This window comes from Notothenia coriiceps, unplaced genomic scaffold (genome assembly GCF_000735185.1).
Source record: "Notothenia coriiceps isolate Sejong01 unplaced genomic scaffold, NC01 NC01_scaffold00037244, whole genome shotgun sequence".
In the NCBI taxonomy this organism is placed as follows: Eukaryota; Metazoa; Chordata; class Actinopteri; order Perciformes; family Nototheniidae; genus Notothenia; species Notothenia coriiceps.
Window position 1 is genome coordinate 11,495,816 of NW_011369945.1, and position 24,920 is coordinate 11,520,735.

General features: G+C 43.1%; 1 protein-coding gene across 1 annotated transcript in view; it reads right to left on the reverse strand.

Moving 5' to 3' along the window:
- csmd2 (CUB and Sushi multiple domains 2) overlaps window positions 1-24,920 on the reverse strand; it is a 221,697-nt gene that overhangs the window by 18,907 nt on the left and 177,870 nt on the right. The window contains exons 51-61 of the mRNA XM_010794261.1: window positions 15,972-16,118; window positions 13,477-13,665; window positions 11,180-11,365; window positions 10,875-11,069; window positions 10,423-10,596; window positions 10,160-10,333; window positions 9,292-9,465; window positions 4,955-5,143; window positions 4,385-4,558; window positions 2,764-2,946; window positions 66-242 (exon numbers count right to left, since the gene is read on the reverse strand). Of these exons, the coding sequence (XP_010792563.1) occupies window positions 66-242; window positions 2,764-2,946; window positions 4,385-4,558; window positions 4,955-5,143; window positions 9,292-9,465; window positions 10,160-10,333; window positions 10,423-10,596; window positions 10,875-11,069; window positions 11,180-11,365; window positions 13,477-13,665; window positions 15,972-16,118 (1,962 nt within the window). The remainder of the gene's footprint in view (window positions 1-65; window positions 243-2,763; window positions 2,947-4,384; window positions 4,559-4,954; window positions 5,144-9,291; window positions 9,466-10,159; window positions 10,334-10,422; window positions 10,597-10,874; window positions 11,070-11,179; window positions 11,366-13,476; window positions 13,666-15,971; window positions 16,119-24,920) is intronic.

A 24,920-nucleotide genomic window follows, 5' to 3' on the forward strand; every position in this document is an offset into this window, starting at 1 on the left:
AAGAGAAGCGTTCCAACTATACAAAGACACACTTTGGTTCTTTCTCTGGAGGAGCCGTTAATTACCGGAGCACTCGGGCGTGTTGCCGGTCCAGGTCGCGTTAACGGTGCAGTGTCTGCTGAGCAGGCCGGTGGAGTAGTAGCCCTCCCTGCAGGAGTAGGTAATGGATCTGGAAAAGGTTAGGCCATCGTGGATCAGGATCTGAGCATTCCTTGGAGTTCCCGGGTTTCCACAGGACATCACTGAAGACAAAAGAGAAAACAAGAGGTTAGCAGAGTATTTGGTAATATTAAGTCGCAGTAGTTGTGTGTGGGTGTGTGTGTGTGTGTGTGTGTGTGGGTGTGTGTGTGTGGTGTTTTTTTGGAGTGTTGGATAATATCAGTTGCAGACTTCATCTGAGCATTTTTTGGAAAAGGAACAACAGATAAAATACACTTCTCATTTGACTCAATGTTTCCATTCACTAATCTCTCTATCCAAGCTGTCCACCTACCAACCTTTGATAATATTTGAAAAGAGGTAAGGAAATTAATAGCAATTTACCAGTGAAAGTATTCTTTAAACTCTTTAAGCGATTACCGGAAGCCAATTAACCTCCAACTCAAATATTTCATAAGGATTTAGAAAGGTAAAGATCCTGTACCAATTGATTAACACTTTACCTGGTTCTGTGTATGAAGTTCAATAAAACGTATACTGTAGATTTGACCAAATGGAGCTTGGTTTTCTAACACATTCCTTTTCCAATCCTTTATGTGTGTGCTATTCTTCATGGACACACTCTACCGCCACCCCGTCTTCCCCTGCGTCCTACTCCATAAGTAGCTCTGCTTTGATGGGCACATCCTTTGCTCACTAAGTCCCCTGGTGTCTGTCCAGCCGCCAGCGAGGGTTCTGTTCATTACAGTTTCCAGCTTGCCCCGGGCCCTCAGAGCCTCGTGGGCTTCACCCTCCCGTAATGACCAGATGTGGCCTGGCCCTTGAAGTCTGTGCCAACCGAGAACAGGTGGGGAGCCTCGGCTCGTCAGCAAACCACACAACAGAGAGGGAGTAAGGCAGCGTGATGCATGGGAGAGAGAGGTGGTGGTTGTGTGTGTGTGTGTGTGTGTGTGTGTGTGTGTGTGTGTGTGTGTGTGTGTGTGTGTGTGTGTGTGTGTGTGTGTGTGTGTGTGTGTGGAGTGTAAGCAAGGGCAGGGACAAAGAAATACAATATAACTGCAGATAAACTGGCCCTCTTGAAGGTGGAATACAGCAAGATTATAAATTCTTTGTTTATGTTATTGCTGTTAAGAGTTGAGTTAAAATGTTGGAAATTGCTGCTGCATGAAAGATGTTTGACAGTAGAAAAATAATTGCAACCATAGTTCTTTCGCTGTTCGTAATGTCCGTCCTTTCTCTGCAATAATAATGGATCGTATCAGCCCTTTAGACCAATATCGATCAGACGCACAGTCCCTACACATTTACAGAATTGTCTTCTTCAGCAGTCAACAGCAGACTGGAGGCGATGTTACAAACGGGAAAAAAAATAAAAAAAATAACCTTCTGTAGTTTGATCAAAACCTCAATCAAACACATGCGAATGAGCGATTTGCCTTTCATTTCATTTTCAAAGGCATAAGCTAATTACACAATCAGGGACTACATTATTAGCCACAATATAAAGCTTGAAATATGCAATTCACTGATAGGATTTGTTGAGATCAGCTAGCTCTGAAAAGACACTAAAATGTAGAGCTGATGATATCAATACTTATCAGCAAAATATCTGGCTACAATGAAAACGTTGGCCTGTATATTAATCCTAATATTATTATTTAAAACAATTCCAGTGGAGCAATGAAGGGATACACAAAGACACTAGAGATTGATATGTACAGTATATAAGTTACTGAATGGAAATGAGAGGCAAATGTTGTATTCATGCCAATGGTTCATTAGAAGTTCAGTGAACTTTAGTTATTCTTTAGTTACTGCAAAATCATAACTCAACAGCTGGCATCTTTAGGCGTTACTAAAATGTTCAGACATTATGTTCATTCATTACCGTTCCTAAGAAGTCTTCCATCCATTCATTATTCAACAGTTATCCAGGTTTAGGTTCCAGTATTGGCAATTTAATCAGTAGTTCATACATGACTTTGCACATGTGTGTCCTCCAGCTCCTCTGAAGGAATCCCAAGGCGTTCCCAGGCCATATGGGATATGCAATCTCTCCAAAGTCTTCTGGGTCTGCTCTGGGGTCTCGAGTTGGACGTGACCAGAATACTCTCACAGTACATTGGAGAGGGCATTGTGATCAACTGAATGCAGCTGTTTTACTCAAAGCTTTTTTCCTTGATAGCAAGCATGCTTAACATTTGCCTTAAAGGTCATACTCCAACACTAAATAGGAATGTCCTTGACTTACCACCACGTGCGTGCGTACATACATATCCTGCTTAGGTTTTGTAAGGACTTAGAGCCAGGAGCACAGATCTCAGTACTTAATATTCCCACAGCTACCAAGAAAAGGAAACACATGCAGATTATAGGCAGAACTCCCATGACCGCTTCAGTATCAATGTGAGGATAAAGAGGTGAGGAGGCAAGGTTGAAACCCATACTCATTTTCCTGAAACCAGTCCAGGCTCTCCTAGCATAATAGCATAACGTGTTTTGAACCCTGATTCTGAAACTTGGATCCACCATCCCCTTCAACCAGTCAATGTATGACATAGAAGAAATACAAAAACAACACACACTGTAACCATGTATTCTCACCATGACACTCAGGTTGGGTGCCGAGCCAGGTCCCATTGGTCAGGCAAGTCCTCTCTGGTGAGCCTTTCAGCAGATAGCCGGGCTCACAGCTGAAGCGGACAGCACTGCCCACCGTGAAGTCTTCCCCCAGACGGATACCGTGCACGGGAGTGCCCGGATCTCCGCACAGCCCCGCAGAATCGCCTGGAAAATAATCCGACAACACATACAAATGTAATCATGAGGCAAAAACATTGCTCACATGTAGATTATATATGTACTTCCTACAGCATTGCAGAAAGGGTTGTTTCTTTTCTTTTAAACCCTTGAAACTGCTCCCCTTCCTAATTTAAAAAGTACTAGTGAACATTTCTTTAATAGTGCAAAGATACAAATGTCAGGCTTTACAAAAACAATGGTTGTGTTTAATACCTGTTTTGAAAACACTACCTATCCCTGAAACATATGTGAAAGTCAGTCAACTGTCAGCATGCTATTTTATTATCAGCTTGCAGCTCTCTTTGTGCTCTAGTTTGTGTGTCACTGTCGGTGTGAACACGCCTATTGGCAAAGAAACATACACAAACACAAAGTACTTTTCCCACAAAGGTTCCTGAGAACTCTTTAGTTCTCATGAACTAAGTACAGATCGCGTTCACACCGGAAATTAGTTCCTGGGGGTGGATTAGGCAAATGAAGCCGCTGACGTCACTTCTTCTTCTTCTGCTTTGGGTTTACTGGCAGGCCGCAAACAACTTCACGGCGTATACTGCCGCCCAAAATCCCCGGCCGGAAGTCCCCGGAGTTGGGGACTGGCTTCTGAGAAGCTGCTGGGCTAATGCTAATGCTAATAATGCGATGCGAGGATAATAAAATGGCGGCTTCACAAAAGTTTTTGGGAGTTTGACGGGGCGTGGTTTGCATTCCGCCCAGCCAATCAGACACAGGAACATTTTTCTCCCACGAAAGTCCCTGCTCTCTAGCAGGGACTGAAAAGTGGGTAAAAAAGGTTCTCTAGAACTAATTTAGTTCCTGGGACTTTTTGGTGTGAACGCAACTAAATCGCAGTTCTCAGGAACCTTTGTGGGAAAAGTACTTGGTGTGAACGCGCCTTATGTGTTTGTATTTGCATGTGTATATACCCCCATAGCTTTTCTCATGTGAACTAGGCTCTCTGAAGCGATTCACTGCAAGGACAGAGAGTATGGGGGCCGATGTCTTTATAGGGCTTCATAACCAAGCCGAGGTGGGCGTCCCTGCTCCTCAGTCTAATATGAGCAGATTAAAGCGGTTTTATAGAGGACAGTCTCTTTGTCCTTGAGGCCTATGGATCAGAGAGGCAGCTCCATCTTTGGTCCACCTACTTCGCTCATTACCTGCTAACAGCTGCCACGCAAAGTCTTTATTTGCTGAACCTGGCATTATGAGGGCATCACTGTGACTTGGTGGTGATATTACACCTGAATTAATCACGTTTTATGAGCGAGGAGCTAGCAAGAGGATGAGAAAAAGTGCTTCACCGGCACATAGTTTCAAATGAAATGTGCTTAAGATAAAGTTTGAAGGCTTTCACAAAATGGGGTTATTTTTAGTTTTGTCTTTCCAAACAGCAGACGGTCAATCTGGGTTTAGTTTTCCATACCGGAGCAGTGTGGCGGAGAGCCGCTCCATTGGCCGTCCAGCTGGCACATCCGCGTTGTGTTGCCGACGACGCTCCGCTGGCCGATGCAGGTGTAGCGAATGACTGAGCCCACTGTCCGACGGTCGCCTGAGATCTGGGTGTAGGGAGGCATGCTGGGGCGGTCACACAGCACCACTGTCAAATCAGAGCAGAGAGACGAGACAGTTAACCACATGTTCAATTGATTGACTTGTTTTAGGGAAGTCATAGAAGTACATTTCACAGTATCAGACTATATTTCATAAAAAAAACGTATCCAACTTAGTGAGGTAAGACTGCTAGTTATTTATCACAATGGGATTCTTTAGGTTACAAATGCAAAACAAGGCCATTAAGTGTATTATCTGAATTTAAAAAAAAGGTGCATTTAAAATAAGTCACTAGGATGACTAATTCTGCTTTTTGATAATCCATTTTCAAAACTTAAAAAAGGTGGAGTAGATGTTATCTGGGTAGTTTACACAGTATTACCATTATCTTCTTATACAATTTGATCCTGCTTCACTTACAACCAACCCCAGAGATACTCACATAGGCATTTTGGCAGGGAGCGGTCCCAGGTCCCGTCCCCCTGACAGGACAGGGAGCTGGTGCCCAGCAGGTAGTATCCGGGGTTACAGCGGTACGACACAGCGGTCTGGAAGCTGTAGCGGTGCGGCCCGCTCGCCAGTATCTGCCTGATGCTGTTCTCCACGTGACCCGGCTCTGTGCAGTTCACAACTGGAGAGGGGGGAAGAGTTCAAAGAAGCCAGATTATTAAAAACATATTGTGTTAAAAACAAATGTTTTAACCTGGAAGTAATGCTTTAATGACGCTTATCTGTTAAAAGTTACAGGCAGGACGGACGGAAGGGAACGTTTCTTGTGTTTTTAAGTCGCTATAACACCCTCTTACACACAGGGAACCATTTTGAAAGCAGAGTTTTTGCTCTCTGTCCATTCCTGTCCTCATCTACCCCATCTATCGAGCCCATTCCAAATGAAGTAGGAGGCACACTCCGGAAATAAACATTTGCTTCATTAGAGCCAGTCTCCTGCTGGCCGTCGTGGTGCAAAGATGGTGATGGATGGGGAGCACACAGGAGAAGAGGCACCATGTCAGTTTAGCACCAGATGGAGAGAGTTAGGGAAGGGGAGAATGAGGGATGGATGAGGAGCAAGGGACAGAGTTAGAGAGGAAGAGGCCCTTATGGTGCAGAATGTATTAAAATTCATGAAAGAATATCAGGCTACGACTGCTTCCAGCACCGATCCATCTTGAGGATCTCGGATACAAACCCAAACCTTACAATGCCAGAACAAGGCAGTGTGTAACAGTTGCTGTTTAGTCTATACTGTGAAACACAAGTGCATCTGTACTATGATGCCAAAACTCTTAATGGCTTCTAAAATAATATCCTTTATGGACCCGTTTGCAGTTCCAGTCTTGCTCCATGAGATTGCCTTTGCCACATCCGAAAAACAACCCATTGTATGCTAATGCACCTAAAAGCTTGCTCGTTCTTATGCTCCCAAGCTGGCCAGCACAGCTTAATCACCCCCAAATACCTATTATAATATATACCTTCCAGTGGAGCGCTGACCCGTGGTGCCATCATTTACAACTCACTGCATAATAACACCACAAAGTGTTTTTTAAGCAGTGGATCTGTTTCTGTACGAGACTTCCCAAGCTCTGAATTCAGCTTTGAATAAATGTGTGCGGGCAACATAGAATGAAAAGCGATCCAACAGTCATCTAAAACGACTGACCTCCTGGTACATTTCTGTGTGTGGCCCAGTGGGCAGGCAGAGAGGAAGTGAAAGGATGAAAGGAAAAGAAGAATAAAAGTGAGAGGGGGGGGAAAAGGGCTGAGGTAATTCATCTCTGTTCCACTCAGAAGAGGAGACCCCGGTAACCCTATCCTCCTCTTGGCCTCCTGCCAGGCAGCGGCCTATAAGTGGTGTGTCAGAGTGTGTTTTTTCTATCCTGTGTCTCTTGCCTTTTATCGCTGAAAGCAAGGCCGGATTAACCATATGGGCAACCTGGGCAAGTGCCCAGGGGCCCTTGAGCAAATAGGGCCCTCAGTGACAAGATAAAAAAAAAAAGAAAAAATTAAAAACATTTGTTTTTCTTTTTCGGGCACAACCTCACTCATCATACATTGTTTTAAATGACACTCACTCTTCACCATAAATAACACAGCTTTTCTATAGGGACAAATTAATATATTTTCTAAACCGTCTCTTTACTGTAGATCTCACTATGTATGCGCTCAACTTTATTACTACGCGGCGGCGGTGTATAGCCGAATCACAGCCCCACCCTCACTCATGTCACATTTTGTGGACTGGCTAGGGGGAATACCGGGAGTTTTCCCAGATGGCTGGTGCTGTGCGTGGGCCGGAGGGCTGCTCGGATTAAAAAAAATATATAACATGCCGCGCATTAAGTGGGCCTGTCTGTCAATTAAACCCCGGGCCACTTTTTCCCCCAAGTCCGCCACTGGTTGTGGGGGGGGGGGCATGAGCGCTCAGTGCCCAGGGGCCCCTGCAGGTATTAATCCGGCCTTGGCTGAAAGACAAATAAACACACGAGTCATCCAAAGAAGGCGGTGTTGTAAGCTCTGTTGCCGTGACTCAACTTGGTGTTGATTAGGGAGGGATAGAAGACTGTTCCCTGCATTACTGATGGAGCCTATAGGATTGTAGTTAGAATCTGGACCGTGAAAATCATTAACTTTCAGTGATTAAATAATTTCCCTTCCTTACCTAGTTGCCTGCCTTCTTTATCCACTAGTCTCTACCTCTTAAAGGAAAGCTGACAGTCCAGCTAAGCTAAAATGAGATGGTTGAAGCAGATGTCATCCCAGCACTTAGTTTTCCTCTCAGATGAGGAAGCACATGGAGTGCATGTCTCACCAAATATGTCTAGAATGCTGTAATTAGGGTGATAAATCTGATTGACAAAAAGATCCCTAAGCTTCTTATGTCTCCACATCAACAGTGAGGATAATATGTCATAAAACTAGACCCACAACCCCCCCACTCACACAGAGGCACACAAAAAGCATCTCAGAGTCATCATCTGTATGAAAACAAGGCCAATGCTAATGTGATGTCACCACTCGAGCGGAGAGATTTAAGGCGTATGTCTGGGACAAAATCTCGCCTGCTTATTCATGCGGCAGCTAAATGTACTTCTCCCTCTTTTTAACAACTGGAGAAGGGTTCCTGTGGGACTCGCAACCCCCCTCATCCCTTCATAAATGTCTGAAAAAATAAGGCCGTGTCCTTTCTCTGCTCATTTAAAACAAACTCACAAGTCAATCCGTCACTGATTCTGTCACTGCCTTGTCGCATTCAGGGCCCGACCTTGCGAGCGGGCCCTTTCTGTGGCTGTCACAAAGCCCTCAGTTAGCGGGGACTTAGAGACAGACGTGGGTGCCGGTGATACATGGCTTGTCTCAAAAACACTGCCAAATTAAGAGTCTTTGCATCACTTGCACGCAGAACAGGGTACTTCTTATTCTGAGCAAAAGTCAGGATGCTGCTCTCCCAAAGGCTGCTGTCTGTCACACAGGCTCAAGGATCCTGTGATTGTTTTTGGCTTTGTCTGTATGGTTAAGGACCAAGTGTGCTTCCCTGATGGACAGGTGAGCCAGAGGGGGCCACAGGGATAGCAAGGGAAAGAGGAAATAACATCACATGTAAATATGATCTGAAACCTCACAGGACCAAGTGGTTAAGAGTGCGTTAATTAAATAATCCAGTCTTTTCTTTTGCTATTCATTTCAATTCCCCTCTAATATGCATCGTTTAAACTCCTTCTCCCTCCCGGGCGTCTTTGCGCTTCTTCTACGCTCTCTTTATGATTGGGGTCATCTTTGGTCACAGAAGATATGACCTTGCACAATACAATAAGTAATTGAATACCTACCTACAAAAATTGAGGAGAGCACAAAACCGTACCCCTCTGGACAAGTACGTATAAACTTAATCACAATGTTCACTGAGCATTGGCTATTCACACAGTTGATGTCTTTGGCTTATTTAGCACTAGAATCATTCACAGGACACACATACGTATAAAAAAATGCAGGACTGGCTTCTGTTGGTGTGCTATGAGCATGCATCATGCAATTGAACCTTAAAGGTGACCTGTCATGCAAAATGCACTTGTGTACGTTTTTTCTACATGAATATGTGTCCGGACTCCCCGGTGTTCCAGGGAACTCACCAAGTGTCAGAAAACACAACCCTCTCTCTTTTCCTCCATACCCAAATCTCTTAAAAAGGGGCTGCAGCGGATCTGATAAAGACTGATCCAGATTTGAACACTTCTATGACGTCACAGAAGTGGCGCTACGGCTATTGGGCCAACTCCACCAATCAGGAGGAGACAGCCACGGACATTGCCGTTGGAAAGCGCTGGAGACGCTGTAGTACATATGCCAGGCCTGTAGATGGTGCTGTTCTCACAGAATCAGCCCATGCAAAGACAGTGTTAAATTGAGCGAAATGAGGAATGGCTAAAATGCATGATCTGTTTGGTATTTTGAAAAATAAAAAGTATAAATATGCCTTATATAGGTATGGTCCTATACTATATTATTCAAATATAGCATGATAGGTCCACTTTAACTCATACCTTTTGCTCATGGAGGTGTCATGAGAACAACAATGATTAATGGTTCTCTCATATTAGCTATTTGTAAGCTCAAATGACAAATTGCACTACTTTAACTCTCCTTAAATTGCATAATAATTTATACTTCCATGTGTGATTGTTCTTTTATCATCCCATCCATTCATTAGTAGGCATGAGGTTCTACTAAAACGCATACATGCATAGACTGATTAGCTTGTAAAATGTACTGGACACTTACTTTTACACCTGGGGAGGGCGTTGCTCCACTGCCCATTGGACTGGCAGCTAGATTTGACAGCCCCTTGCAGAACGTATCCGGTGTTGCAGACAAAGCGCACAGCGTCATTCAAGTTGAACTGGGCTCCTTGGGTCGATCCGAAAGTAGGGTTGCCAGGGTGACCACATGTGATGGCTGGGGAAGTCAAAGGAAACAGACGAATGAGGGTAAAAGTCAAATCAAACACGAGATTAACAAGCCCTGGAATGCAATAGGCAACGTCACAGCAAAACAATCATCACTGAATGTAGATGGTGAGTAATGATCCAAACTCTAAAGCGACAGGCGCCGCTGCAGCTGCATGTCTCTAATTTTTGCCACGGGCCTCCATTAAAATAATCTTGCAAATTATATTATAGAGAAATACAGAGTGTCGTTTTGTGATAATTACCCCATCTTTGAAAATGTCACGGTAAAACTTAGACACGAGGCACAGGTGGGTTTTATATATAAATATATATATGTGATTTTAATTCAGGAGCTTGAGCAGAAGCTTCCTCTAAAAAAATATTCAATAACCGGATTAATTGGTGATCAGTACCAGATGGCTCAGGTCTAATCACACTGAATGTGCAGTTGGTAACGGCCTGATAAGGGCATCCCTAGGTAATATATGTCTCTATTCATTATTGATCTATTAGCAACACTATTATGCTGAGACAGAATTGGCAATTATTTTGTATCGAGATTGTTTTTTTCTTAATTTGGTGGTTGTCCTAGTAAAAAGTAAAAGTCTGGGTTCCCACTTTATCTGAGCAGGTAGAAGCCTAAAGAAATACACAATATCATCCATAGTTTGACTTATTACGAGCTGTTTTCTGTTACTTACGGACACAGACAGGAGTGTTTCCAGACCATTCGTGAGCTTGTTCACAGATTCGCACCGACACACCAATGAGACGAAATCCTGGATTACACTGGTACACAACGCTGCCTCGAAAGTTATAATTCTCCCCAATGATCTGTCCGTTCACTATGGGCTCTGGGTTGCCACAATGACCAGCTGTGGATTAAAGAAGAGTCAACATCAAACAAAGCGTCTGGAAGTAAATTGCAAGAATACAATAATTTCTTGGGTGTTGAAGATCTCACCTAGACACTGGACCTGTGATCCACTCCAAAGCCCATTGGACATACACTCTCGTACCCGAGAGCCCACCAAGGTATACCCTGTGTTGCAGGAGAAGATGGCGGTGGCTCCATACACAGTCAGTGTTCCAATCTTGTTGCCATTTGGTGGAGTCCCAAGGTCCCCGCAGGAGATGACTGCAATGAGAAATCAATTTGTCGAGTTACACTCCCGTATGGTTTACATATAATCTAGATTAAAACAAAATGTGTTTTGTTTGTAAAATGTGATCTAATTTTGTTTTAGTTAGAACATTTCTTTGTGTTTAGTTATGTTATTTTCTTAATATCAAAGTGGGATATCGTACATTTGGATGCAATTACTCTCCTGCTTTACAATAACTATTTTTCTTTTCGTTCTCTATGTCGTAACTCAACACACTGTGGTAAAAAAAGACCATGGAGATTACACTTACTCTCGCAGACTGGACGTGGATCAGGGTAGTTCCAGGTGCTGTTGGCCTGGCATCGAATGACCATTTGACCCCTGTAGTAATACCCCGGGTCACATATGATCATCATTATAGTGTCATATTGGTTTTGAGTGCCATAGATTAGCCTCCATCTCCCATGTTCAACAGCAGAGTGGCCGATGTCGGGGCAGGTCACCGCTGGAAGGTCAAAGGACAAACACAAATTATTAACATAAATACCTATTTGTGTTTGGTGCGGTTACAATGGAACTGCAGCTAAATAAACCGACAGTGAGAGAAATACTCACGAATACATCTGGGCGGGGTCTCAATGGGGCTCCACCTCCCAGACTCCTGACATGACACTGAGGTGGTGACAGGCCCAGCCAGGCGAAATCCGGGATTACACTGGTACGTGGCCGTAGCTCCTAGAGAGAAGTCCTGGCCCACAATACTGCCGTTTATCGGAGGTACTGGCATTCCACAGGACATCACTAGAAGGGAATGAGGAATGTGTCGGGAAGTAAGTCGAAACATGTGCTTTTTAGAATGAAAATATACTAACTATTTAACTATCTTTGTATGCAGTGCCAAGCTCTACATAGGCTTCCTGCACAGCGAAGGAGCATCAATTGATGTGCAGTAAACATTAGCTCGGGCTGCCATCTGCACCAGAGTAAACAATAGGCTCCAGAGAGAGCATGAGCAATTATTGTGGAAATTACACCAGGTGCAGATTTGACCAGGCATTGAATAGTTAATACTATTAATAAATCTGGTCGGAAACTAGACTCTGAAAATAGATTCAATGCTTTTGTGATTCTGTATAAGATAAAATCCAGACACAGACATATACTGTACTGTAGATAATTCACTAAAAATGGAGATCAATAAGGATGGTGCAACTGCATCACAGTCTTGTCAAATCTAAAGTTACATTTGTTTATGTTAGGGGGAAAAGCAGTTTTAAATTGAATTAGATAACCTTAAAAGCTTTGACTATATTTATGTGCATCACAGTTGTGTCAGTCCTGGTGCAAAGAATGACATTTATCTTGTTTCATTGTATCACTGAAAAAAGTCTGCACAGTGACAAGCAGATACCTGTGGCTATAACCCACAAGACTGACATATCAAACACCTCAGCTCAGTTAAACCAACTATCATTAATCTGATGCAATGCCATCTTCAAAGCGGTTCTGAGGATGGGTGAAGTGAGCTTCCTTGAAGCACGCCTAAGGCTGAGGGGCTGTTGGTGATGGCACTGTCAGCTGGAATCACACTGTGATCCAAAGCAAATGGAATCAGTGATCAGAAACAGAACAATTTCAACTTACAAAATGAATTTGCAAGAGAAAATGTCTTCTTGAACTCAGCACATCAGTAAAGGAGAATGCTAGGAATGTTAAAATCTTGTTTTCTCTGCACAGTGTTTAATTTAATCACTTTGGAGAAGTCTATACACCTATATACCGGATGAGCTCAGTTGAATTGATAACATTGAGGAAATGTGACTTAATTAAGAGAAAATCTTGTTTTAGCCATTTACAATCATCCTGCCCATCTGATTGTACAAATGTAATTTGCCTCACCTTAATTAGGAAATGTAAAACAATGGACTATATTTCTTTATCCATGTTTTTTATTAACAATCTACATCCTACTTATCCTCTCTAATATCCTGCTGCTATGATCAGTGGTGCTAAGTAAGTGGTATAGTGAACCTTTCTCCAATACATTTATTTAATACCTTTAATTACTTTGCAAATTTGGAATAATGATGCAAAAAAAAACACTTAACTAAGACGCAAGTTACACCTGGTAACATTCACAAACTACACTGCAGCAGCATACAAAGTGATTACAAGTAGCTGCATGCAGGATTATTTCTACACTCTGGTAGCTCTACTCTTATTTTTAGTCAGATGTACTAAAACAAAGCATTTATTTTCTTCACCGCCATAGGTCTTTTTGGGCGAGCAGAGAAAGTCTTCTGCTGTTCTTTACATCTGTGATCTTGTTTAGTCTGCAGTACTGCCTGGTACAAGTGTTTGTCAACAGCTTTCAAATCAAATCAAAACCGCTCCACCTGTTAACAATCTGCTCAAAAATTGTTGGTCAACCCTGTCAGAGACTTTATGACTCAGCATACCACAATAACCTAGAGAGGCTGTCCAACACCATCATCTCTGACCTAAACCATGTTCTGAACAGCCAATATGAATCTAATCGGAGATACAGGGTCCCAGGAAGTCAGACTGAAGCATCCTTTGTGCACCAGTCAATCCTCACAGTAAATACAGAGCTGAATCCCACATCTAATGCTAAAGGCTCTTTGAGCATGTTTTCTCTCAGTGATTGTGCTGTTATGTTAAATGATTGTTGTTTGTTTTTCATGTATTTTGTCTTGATATTTGTCCATGTTGATGTTACACATGGAGCTGCTGTGATGGAAGTCACATTTCAGACTTGATCTGAACATTAAAGTATTATCATATCGTATGGTATGCGAGTACTTCTTCCAACTCGTATATATAACACATGTAGTAATTTTGACAATAAAGCTGACTTTGACTTTGAACTCTGGCTATAATTGAACCCTCACCTTGGCAAAGTGGCACTGGTGCGTTCCACTGGTGGATCCCCTGTGCTGTGCGGGTGCATGTGGCACTGCTCTGTCCAATAAGCCGGAAGCCCTGGTCACAGTTGAAACGCAGGGTGCTGCCCAGCTTGGTGCCCGTCAGACTGTGCACTGTGCCGTTTACAGGGTTGTTCGGAGGGCTGCAGTAGGCAGCTATAAAAACAAACAAACAAATAGGTAGAGATATAAACACGAATACTGATAACACTGAGCGCAAAACAAGCATAAAAACCCAATAATGATGCAAGCTGTTGTTGTTGAGGAGGTGAAGGAATAATGTGCCCCAGATCTGTTTTGCATCCATCTTCTACGCCTGGCATAGTAAAAGAGGATACGTATTAATACTAGTGCTAGAATGCAGACTGGATACAAGGAAAATTGATTAAAGGAAAATAATGTTCTGCATAGCATAACAGGAGTTTGTCAGCAACAGCAGAGGAGGATCATCAACGTGATGAACACATAATAACAGGAAGGAAGTATCTGTTGTTGTTTGTTGCTTAAATTGGGGGATGCAATAACCATTCATCATACCGAGTGATCTGTGGACCCTAAAGAATGAAGGGTTTCTGGGGCTAACAGTCATACGGTAAAATTACACTTATGGCAAACAAATAAAAACACACATCGCGAAAACATCCTGGATAATATTGTAATTTTGTGATGCAACAATTCATGGCTTTGTTACGCAGGAAATAGTGCCTATTGTGTAGAGAGGACAGGATAGAAGTGGACCAGGGACACAACAAAGTGTATTATACATTACACTAGGATCACATTACATTAATATATAATAATGAAAATGTCAAACCTATAGCTCACGTTGAAAGCATCTCTTTCAAGTAACTGCATATTTTTAGCACCATGCAAACAGACACAACTCCCTTTCGGTGTAAAAATAAAACCATGTCAGAGCTGTTATATTTTTACAGCACTTATGAGATGTTGCTGTCTCTCACACATTGTTCCAAGGGCACAGACAATCTGGGACATTTCATAACAGTGTGTGGCATTGAACAGATGTTAGATGAAAAAAATACGTTTTGTGGAATATGACTCTGTGGTTCACTCAGAAAGATTTCTTAGTAGATGTCACACAGCAATGTACTTTAAGGATTTGGACATATTGTGAGGTTCAAGGTTGAACCAATCTTCACAATCATCAAAGGTGGATTCTCATTATTGCCCTTGATGGCTACGTAACATAAGGAAACAACACGTCCAGTAAGCCCATGTTATATTTCCAATGATATGTATTACATCAAATGAGCTTCTATATGTCAGTCAGAGAGACTGGCGGTTCCTGAGCCACCCTCGAGTTCAATTCTTCCCGTCTGTCTGAGTCCAACTCATTCTCCTCTATCTCTGTGTTCCCCTTTCCTTCCCTCTCTCTGCCTGTTATAGTACACAGCTTGTCTCCCTGCAATCAGCCCTGCAGCTCAGAGGAATGCGATCTACATTGGCAGGTGACTGGATTGGAATAGATAATGGAGAGGAGGAGGAAGTGGGAGGAAGAATACAGATGAGGGAGGGACATATGAGCTTAAGGAGATGGCTGGAAAGATACTAAGTAAGTTGGTTGAATTGATAGAAGAGAGACTAAATTAGGTGATTGAGAAACAGCGATTGAGGCTATGGATGGAGAGTAAGAATAAAAAATGCGATGGCCAGTTGCTAGAGGAGATTTCTGCAAGTTGTTGATGGAAGTCCTGCCCACGGAGAAAAGCGATGGATTGATGAAGGGAACCGGTGAATACATGAACCTGCCATCTGTTTCTTCCTCCCCACCAAGGCACTACATAAGGCACCTCCATATTGACCATGGCAACTCGCGGGTTCTCAGCCATCCCTTCAGTTTGGCTGTCTCTTAGCCTGCTATGGCAAAATCCATCATGGCTTAAGATAAAAAAAAGTAAAAGAGGCAAGAAATAAATAAAAAAGGGACAGAGAGACACGACAGAACATCCGGTAGGGGAGACGGAGCGCTCCGCTGAGAGGAGGGGAGAGACGATTAGTCAATCTGGCTGAGTGCTGTTGATACAGAACGGAGGGAGCCTTTTAAATATTTACACAGTCATAATTCAGAGCCGATTATGCAGGTGTCGTATACCAACATATCTTTCTTGGGAGCAGGACAGAACAGAAGAATAATAAGAAATACAAAATAAACAGCGTTTAGTCATTCCTAGGCCTGTGGTGCACAGCGAGGAGTGCTGCAGATGCCCGTCGCCCTCGGTAGGTTGTCATGGAGATGGGTTTTATTTCTTGCTATCTCAGCTGCAGTTGGCAGCCTAAATGTTGGTCTTGTTGGCACAGTGAACCAAAGGCACCTCTGTTGAGTTTGCACATACAACAATGTCTACGAGTTCTTCTGTTGATCCATTCTAAAAGGACAGCCAAAATAACATTGTCTGAAAAGTTTGTGACTTCAGGCTGGTGTAAGTCTGGTCATGACGTACCTGAGTAGCGTATGCGGAAGCCTTTGTGGCTGGTGGTGTGATCGAAGGACCAGTGCAGGTAGACCCTGTTACTTGAGCTGGTGATGCTCAGAGGGCTGGAATAGTTACCACTGAGGGTAATCAGGAGAGGGCTCTGTCTGGATGGGCCTGAGGAAGAGAGAGAAATCATTTATTAAGAAGAATCCATCTTTGCAATTGTCATAACTTAAAAAGGCCCTATTCTGCTCATTTTCAGGTTCATATTTCTATGTTGTGTCTCTACTGTGACGTGTTTAAATGATTTAATGTTCAAAAAGGTCTTTATTTTCCCCATGCCTGTGCTGCAGCACCTCTTTTCACCCTCTGTCTGAAACCAGAGCCCAGTCTGCTCTGATTGGTTATCTGGCCAGCTCGGTATTGATTGGTCAACTGTTAGAGATGTACCGGCCCTTAGCTTATCAGTTACAATGTCTCAAAATAGCCGCTTTAATGATTAAGAGCGCCGAAAATTGAAAGTAAACTAACTCTACGAATGAGTATTCTTTATAAAGCCATGATCTACACACTGAAAGCTGGACTTTAATTTAAATAGCATTTTTCTTGTACATTTAAATTGATAGAAATTCTCATTATGCACGGACAACATATTTTTTTAATATATATCTTGTCATGTCAGGGATTTTAAGTTGTGCCTTTTAGTCTAATTGTGGAAAAAAAGATTCCTCCATAATTGCCTTGGCAAGGTTAGTCTGTTCCCTTCCACTCTGCAGAATACATAAAGCACTAATCGGGAACACTAGTGTGTACGACGGCCATTTTCAAAGAGCATCCTGGCAGAGTTGCTGACTGCGCCTCTAATCACATGCTAATGTTAAGGCTGTTGTAGATGTCCTGTCACTGTGAAGCAGGGCCTGTGTGTGATTGTTCTGTTAGTAGATGCAGTAAGCTTTGTTATGGGCGGGGAATCAGATGTCTGGTTAATTTCAACCTCTAGTTGTGGATATAAGTGAGAATGAGTCGTTGGTCAAGAAAGTGTGGGGGGGAGGTGTCAATAGGCGCGTTCACACCGCAGTACTTTTCCCACAAAGGTTCATGAGAACTTAGTTCATGAGAACTCTCTAGTTCTCATGAACTAAGTACAGATCGCGTTCACACCGGAATAAGTCCCTGGGGGTGGATTAGACAAATGAAGCCGCTGACGTCACTTCTTCTTCTTCTGCTTTGGGTTTACTGGCAGACCGCAAACAACTTCACGGCGTATACTGCCGCCCAAAATCCCAGGCCGGAAGTCNTTACTAAACAATGCAAAGAGAAGTCTTTATGTCCCTGTTATTAAGCATTTCTCTGAATCAGCTTAACTTTGAAATCAGATACAGCTTGCATCTTTGATAAGACTCATTCTAACACCTAATAATGAAAGAACAAATGCCTCAGTGTATTTATATAAACCTGATATCCTCCCAACGTCTTCTCTGCAAATACATAAACCTAGTCTAGTGTCACATGAGGTGGAACTATTTGAGGAAAAAGAGACATGATAATTACTTTAGGTTGTAGTGGCTGCAAAAGCCTTGGTTGTATTATGTGCATTATTAGGCACGTTCACACCAAGTACTTTTCCCACAAAGGTTCCTGAGAACTCTTTAGTTCTCATGAACTAAGTACAGATCGCGTTCACCCCGGAAATTAGTTCCTGAGGGTGGATTAGGCAAATGAAGCCGCTGACGTCACTTCTTCTTCTTCTGCTTTGGGTTTACTGGCAGACTGCAAACAACTTCACGGCGTATACTGCCACCCGGAGTCCCTGGCCGGAAGTCCCCGGAGTTGGGGACTGGCTTCAGTAGAAGCTGCTGGGAGTCCCAGATGCTGGGACTCCTACTTCTACTGAAGCCTTCCGACTAAATCGCCAGAACGCCGACACCTCCTCATCTCCACCGCTCCCATGTTTTATTTTGTGTTGCCATAAGTTAGTCTCTCTGCGTTTCTGCGCTGGGCTAATGCTAATCATGCTAATGCAAGGATAATAAAATGGCGGCTTCACAAAACTTTTTGGGAGTTTGACGGGGCGTGGTTTGCCAATCAGACACAGGAACCTTTTTCTCCCACGGAAGTACCTGCTCTCTAGCAGGGACTGAAAAGGGGGTAAAAAGGTTCTCATGAACTAGTTTTAGTTCCGGCTTTTTTTGGTGTGAACGCGACATTTCGGAACTATATCGGAACTAAAGTGGGAAAAGTACTGCGGTGTGAACGCGGCTATTGAGACAAAGGGTCAAAAGGGGGCCACACCCAGACCTGAAAGTAGTAGTAGTAGTAGAACCTTTATTTATCCGGGAAAATCAATTAAGAACACATTCTTATTTACAATGATGACCTGACAGGAGGCAAAGGCTTCCTGAGGGGATGGGGTTTGGGAGGGAAAAAAATAAAAAGATCCGGGCACTACAGAACCGAGGAAACAACACAAACACATAGAGCAAAGATGACAGGCATAGCAGTTAAACATATAAAAACTCTAAAAGAATATTGCTGTGGTTCAATCAGTCATTAAAATCAGCATCAGGAAAAGCAGCTACATGTGTGTACCAGGGTGTCTATAATAGTGACATTGAAGGTGCGGGGGGAGACAAAGGTTTTCAAATGAAAACCTTTGTCTCCCCCCGCACCTTCAATGTCACTATTATAGACACCCTGGTACACACATGTAGCTGCTTTTCCTGATGCTGATTTTAATGACTGATTNTGCTCGCTCATAAGGCGGGTAGTAGGGTCCTGGGGAGTTCACCAACCTCCATTTACTACACCAGGGGAACCTTTTGGCAATCAGGACTTGCTCTAAAAACCCTCATAAAACATTGAGAACTATTGGCTAATTAGACGGAATTAACACTGGTAAAGGACCTAGAAGAGACCCTAAGAAGTTCACGGGCCGCTTATAATACGCCCGCCACTGCCAGTTACGACGGTGTCGCGAGGTCCGACGATGGCAAGTCCTAGGGTCGTAGACGTACAATTTGCGTGCCTACCGCGTGTGCTCGTCGTTCGAGTCTGTCCGCTACTGTCAAATTAACAACTTTGCACAAGACTCTCGAGTATACTCCGACTCTCAACTAGACCAAATAAACACATCAAAGACAATCTTCAATCTTAATGAGCACGCAGTTTCCCGCTAGTCCACTGCCAGTACATCGGTCACCACTGACCCTGAATTTTAGGCGAGGCGCCTGAGAGCTGGCCGGGTGAAAGCCAACTGTTGAATCATTTTAACCAGTTGCCCCCCTCACCCCCTACCACGAATCACTGAATAGCTCTGGCCCGGTAGCCCAAGCAGGGCTACCGGACTCAGGGCGGTGACGTGGGTCGGGTCCGGGTGTTTCTTCGACAGTTGCCCTCGAGCGACGCCCTTTGCCACTGGATCAAGGGCTAGCTCGCCTATTAATTTCTATTATTATTATTATTATTTATTATTAGGCACGTCAAAATAGGTAAATTAAAGGGGTTGTAACACCCATTTTTTTGTGTGCATAATTAGGTACGAAACCACAACTGGATGATGTTGGTCACCACAATCACCCTCAAATTGACCCACCCTGCATTTAAAACAAGACATAGCCTATAGACATGCAAACATGCCAAGCTCATCCATCAGATATGACTCCCCCCTCCCCACTGAGCTCGGTTTAATGTGCATAACTTTGGGCAAGGTTCATAGTTTTAAATATTGTAAATCAAGCAACTGTCGGACTTACGCTCTACAAATACTCACAGTATAAAAAAACACGCTAAACACAAGTCAATCAATATAAACTCACCTTATGATTTTCATGGCTTTATCCTAGCTAACACCAGTGAATGACAATGTTTACAAATTGACAGCTGTATTTACGTTGCTCGTTGTAACGGCAAATGTGAACTCTGCTTTTTGCAAACAATGCGTCTTGTGATAACCTGTAACTATGACGAACATTTGATGACATTAAATAACTTTAAATAACTTTTACCTTGTAGAGATGTTCTCGGGACAGAATCAGCTTACTCCTCCGATGAGGGAAGAAAATATGGTAGAACCCCTCCCCGCCCTCCTTTGTTTAAAAAAGAAAAAGCTTCACATTTTTAAAAATAAATATATTTTGCAATTTTTTTCTGCTTTACATCTTGTCCATTAAAGTGCCATATTGTTCAGGTTCAATTACGAAACTATTAAAGTACGGGTTTGAGTCCGACCATATTCATTTGTGGATAAAATATTTGTAAATAATAATTAGAAGCTGAGTAATCGGCTGCAGAGCAAGCTGCTGACGTATGTGCTCAGTGGGCGGAGTTACAGAGACAAACATAACTTTTTTCTTATTTCTTAACATGATTGAGACTTATAGAACGCAAACCCCTCAAGATTAACATAGTTCTACATGATTGATTCATGTTTCGACGAGAAACATGAATTAATTATGTGTCATATATTAAATGCATATTTGCAAATTGAACAACCCCACTTTCCCCTTTTTTTCAGTGTGGAGGTATACACACATATTGATAGATGTCTTGTAATGCACTGTTGAGGAACCTGCGACCCAAGTTTTTCATTCATTGCATAACTACACCGTAGTTGTGTTATGATATGTCAACAAACCTAAGAAAATCTTGAAAGGGATGTGCAAAATAATCATTATATACAGTCTTTAATTAACTATTGGTTGAGAATAACGAGTAATGAATATACTTTATAGGGATCCTATTAATATCTAATAATAAAATTATAAAATTCAATAACGTGCTTTAACCACCAGGTGTCCCTTTCTATCAGCTGTGCACCGTTATGGTGTAAATACAGCCTATCTACCAATTGGATCAAATATAAAAGTCAGCTGAATTATTGTTGATACTGCAAGGAGACGCATTGTGTGAAAATAAATGTAAGATGTTGTTTAATTGCTGATATATTTATGATCCACGTCACGTTTTCCGTTTTGGCGGCAGGTCTTCCTGTTTGTCCAGAAGTCTTCTCATCAGCGCTCTATAAATAAAGAACTACGGCAGATATGTAATATTTAATGCAGCCGAACCGTGTATTACAATGCCGTTATGTGATGACTTTCAAAGAGAAAAGCAAGCACACTCGGAATAAAGTATTATTATTATTTTTTTTAAATGTTTCGGATTTCACATCGCATAAACACCAAATCCCAGCGTGCATTGCGGCTAAACCATCCAATCATCGAGCTGAGGATCTTGCCTACATCTGTTTCCGGTTTCGTTTATGACGGATGTATTTTGTTATACACACATTCCTTCACATTTAAATCTAAATTTACATTAAAGTATTTTGTGAGGCCTTCTACATGTTTTTAAATATAACTACAGTTGTAGTTGAAGAGTTTGTAAATTAACATGAAGCGAAGCTATTGCCTGGCAACGCAATCGCACAACGTCACGTCCGTTAATTCCACATCCACACGCATGGATTAACATTGATTTAATACATTAATGTAGCCTTTGTTTCTGCTAAAAGAGGTGTCGACCAGCTGGGGCAACAAGAAAATCGGCGTAATCGAGAGTGACTATTACAAAATAAATCATTATTATATTAATATTGACAATAACAACCGACCGTCGGGGTAGCATTTGCTTGGCATTTCCGGGTATTTCTCCACTGGTTAACATGGGTTAACAATACCGTGTAACTGTCACGTTTGAAGGGACAAAATCGTGACATCTTCACGTCTCCCAGCATGGTAAATCGTCACATGTTCACGTCTTGCCGTGATATCGGGTTGGCCTAAACACATGCATCTTTATAGAGAGGTGCCAGAGCGAAGAGGCTGCTCAAGGACACCTCAAACTGGAACCTTTTCAGCTTCCAGTTTATTTTTGGTCTGACCGGGACTTGAACCGGCAACCCTTCAGTTCCCTACACACTGCTGCCCAAACCGAGACGAGAACTAATGACAGACTTAGATTTTCTCCAGACTTACAGGACCCAATAAAGACACAGGTCCTTGTATTCTTCTAAAAGGGACCATAGTTACCAAAATGAACATCGTGCTGTTTTGAACAGGACTTATGAATAGTGTTCTGCCTGATCTGGGGCTCCTGCATAAAAGGAGAACACTGGCCTATTCAAGTTCTGTTCATCTTGTAAATTACATGGATTTGAATGTCATATTAGTAAAAAGGGCATACATCAATGAAAGATGAGGGAGAGTAACAAAGTCATTTCATGTTGTCCACTTCACCTACTCAAGAGGCAGGACAATCATTATTTCCCGAATGCTCTATGGCTTGAAAAAAGCAAATGTATCTAGTTTTCTTTTGTGACCGTCGATGAGAAGAGTAGAGAGAGGAAGACGCATGGGGAAAAGTGGCCGAGGTAAGAAGGAGCAGGAAAGGTTGGAAGGAGCACAGCAACAGAGATGAAAGAGTGGCAGAACATTGAAGAGACTGACAAGAGACAAGAGGTGAGCCGGAGATGGAGTGAGCAATGAGTGGTGAGAGCAGGGGAAGTATATATATTAAAAAAAGCCATATGAAACAAGAAAAAAACAAAGAAACAAAGAGAGGTTGAGGAGGTAAAAATGAGATGGGGGAAACATTTGCAGGCAGCCTTTCAGTCAACCGTAATCTCCTGGGTGTTGGATGTGTGAGAGAGAGAGAGAGAGAGAGAGAGAGAGAGAGAGAGAGAGAGAGAGAGAGAGAGAGAGAGAGAGAGAGAGAGAGAGAGAGAGCGCAATTTTGCAGTGGTTATCATTATCATCACAGCTATAATCATAATCAGGGTAATTCTAGTATGGGGAGATGGAAAGGCGGATGGCAAAGGGTGATGGAGGAGAAAAAAATGTCAGATAGGAGGAACAAGGACATTACGGGGTGTAACCATGGTGAAAGGCGCACGCGGGGAAACAGTAGGTGGATGAGAGTGAAATAAGGACAGAGGGAGCAGGAAACAGAGAGATTGCTAAATGAGAACAAGGCGTTTTTCATTAAATCAGATCACAATTACCAGGTTTACAAAGCCTGTGTAATGTTAGTTTTTAGGGCGCCGCAATGTGATGGCAACTTAATGAAGGAATAATATAATAAGGATGTTTGTTAGGCTCCAGCAGAGAAAGAGGTCAGAAACCCACTCATATATACGTATGACCCTGTGGAAACCACCCTGTTATTACCCAAATTAAAAAACAGAGTTTTTCTTCGGTTTCGATACGCCTTTTTTTACTATCACTACTACTACTATTGACATGGAAAGACAAATACTCAACACACAAAACTGAGACAAACTCTGAAAATGGTTGACTGTTTCATAACAAATAAACCACATGAAAAAACGTATCAAAGGGTACTGGAGAATATTCAAGGCCCTGAATAATTATGCGGTTTAATACTCAGTATTATCCCACAGGACATAACACTGCTAGACTCCTGAGCTTGCACTATTATTATTGTTATAATAATTGTTTTGTATGTGTTTGAGGAACCTGAGACCCTAGTTTTTAATTGCACACCAACACTGTAGCCTTGTATATGATATTAAAACCTTTGAACCTTGTGCTATTCTTTAAGTATGACTATAGTAAAAAAGTGCATAGTAAATAGGAAAAGTGTGTATTTAGTGACAATGGGCCTTTCTCATTTCTCTAATTCACCTCCTCGACTCCTATCCTCGTGTCTTAGTCCCGCCCACAGGAGATGCGAGCGGAGGAGTCGAGGAGGGGAACCGAGGAGAGAGGAGGGGAAGCAGCAGGCGGTTGGAGAAATGAGAAATCCTCTCCTCTGAGCTGTCACTTTAAAGAGACGTCCATTATTGATGAGAGGAGGCACAGCCCTCTGTCTGATGGAGATATGCCCTAGAGACCTTCCTCGATATTAGCCTCGCCTTGTGACTAACCCAGGAGGCGCGCTACGAATGAAAGGCCGTTGTCACTACAAATTTTCTCAACTGTCGAGACGGGGTACGTAGGGACCGTAATAGTAAAATAATTTGACGAAAAGTAGCGGCGCGTTACAAATGTCACTCTTGTCGGCACTCCCAGGCGACGGTCTTTCGGTCTCGTCCACAGGTAGGAGGTAGGTAGAAGAGGGCGGAATAGGCACGCAGCCCAGTGCCCCGCATCGTCCAAGGTCGCCTCTCGGGGTTTAGAGAAGGAAAGGGAACCGGTGTAGCTGGTCGAGACCTGACCGCCCCACCCCCCCCGGCCTAGGTTCCCCGGCGAGGGTCCGGTCGGGCTTCGTCGTAATAATTAGGGAGGCGGACCAGGATCCAGATGGAGGAGGCATAGGAGGGTCTGCCTGCACCGGAACAATTGTGGAGGGATCCCTCCGCCGGTCCCCACCGGTAGGGAATGATCCAGACGCGGCTTGGTGGAGTTGACGCGGAGGAAGCTTGTGCTTCGCTCCCCTCGCCAAGTTTCGAGGCCTCAGGGGAAGGACCTAATCGACTTGAAAGGATTAGGGGTCCGGTGGGACGCCCTCTTTTGTGGGTAGAGCGGCGAACATGGGCGGCTAGAGCAAGAAAGCGCAGTACTGGGTAGGAAGTACTGGGTATCCACTCCCATCCTTGCTTTTTACCAGGGCCAACTGTCTCTCGGAAACGGAAAGACGGCGAGTCGACGAGAAAAGCCAGTGTTGGCCACGGCCATTTCGCTGACGTCATGCGCGAGGGCGGACGAGGCTAAAGAAGGCCGGGGGTCGAGTGCGGAGGTAAGCAAGGGAATGAGCTCTTGTTCTGGGGTTCTATTGACTTGAGGACAGTGAACGCCCATTCCTGAGTAAGGCGACTTGAACCCGTCACCTGTCAGGTAGCCAAAGGAAGTCTCGGACACCACTACTTATATATAGTGAGTCGTATTGTCCGGCATGTAATGAGAGACATAAACATACGAAATCAAATCATCTATAGATGTTTGTTTCTCCACTGAAAAGATTCCTGGTACAATGACCGAAGTTATTACTTTTATGTGTTGCCGTTCATAGGACTAT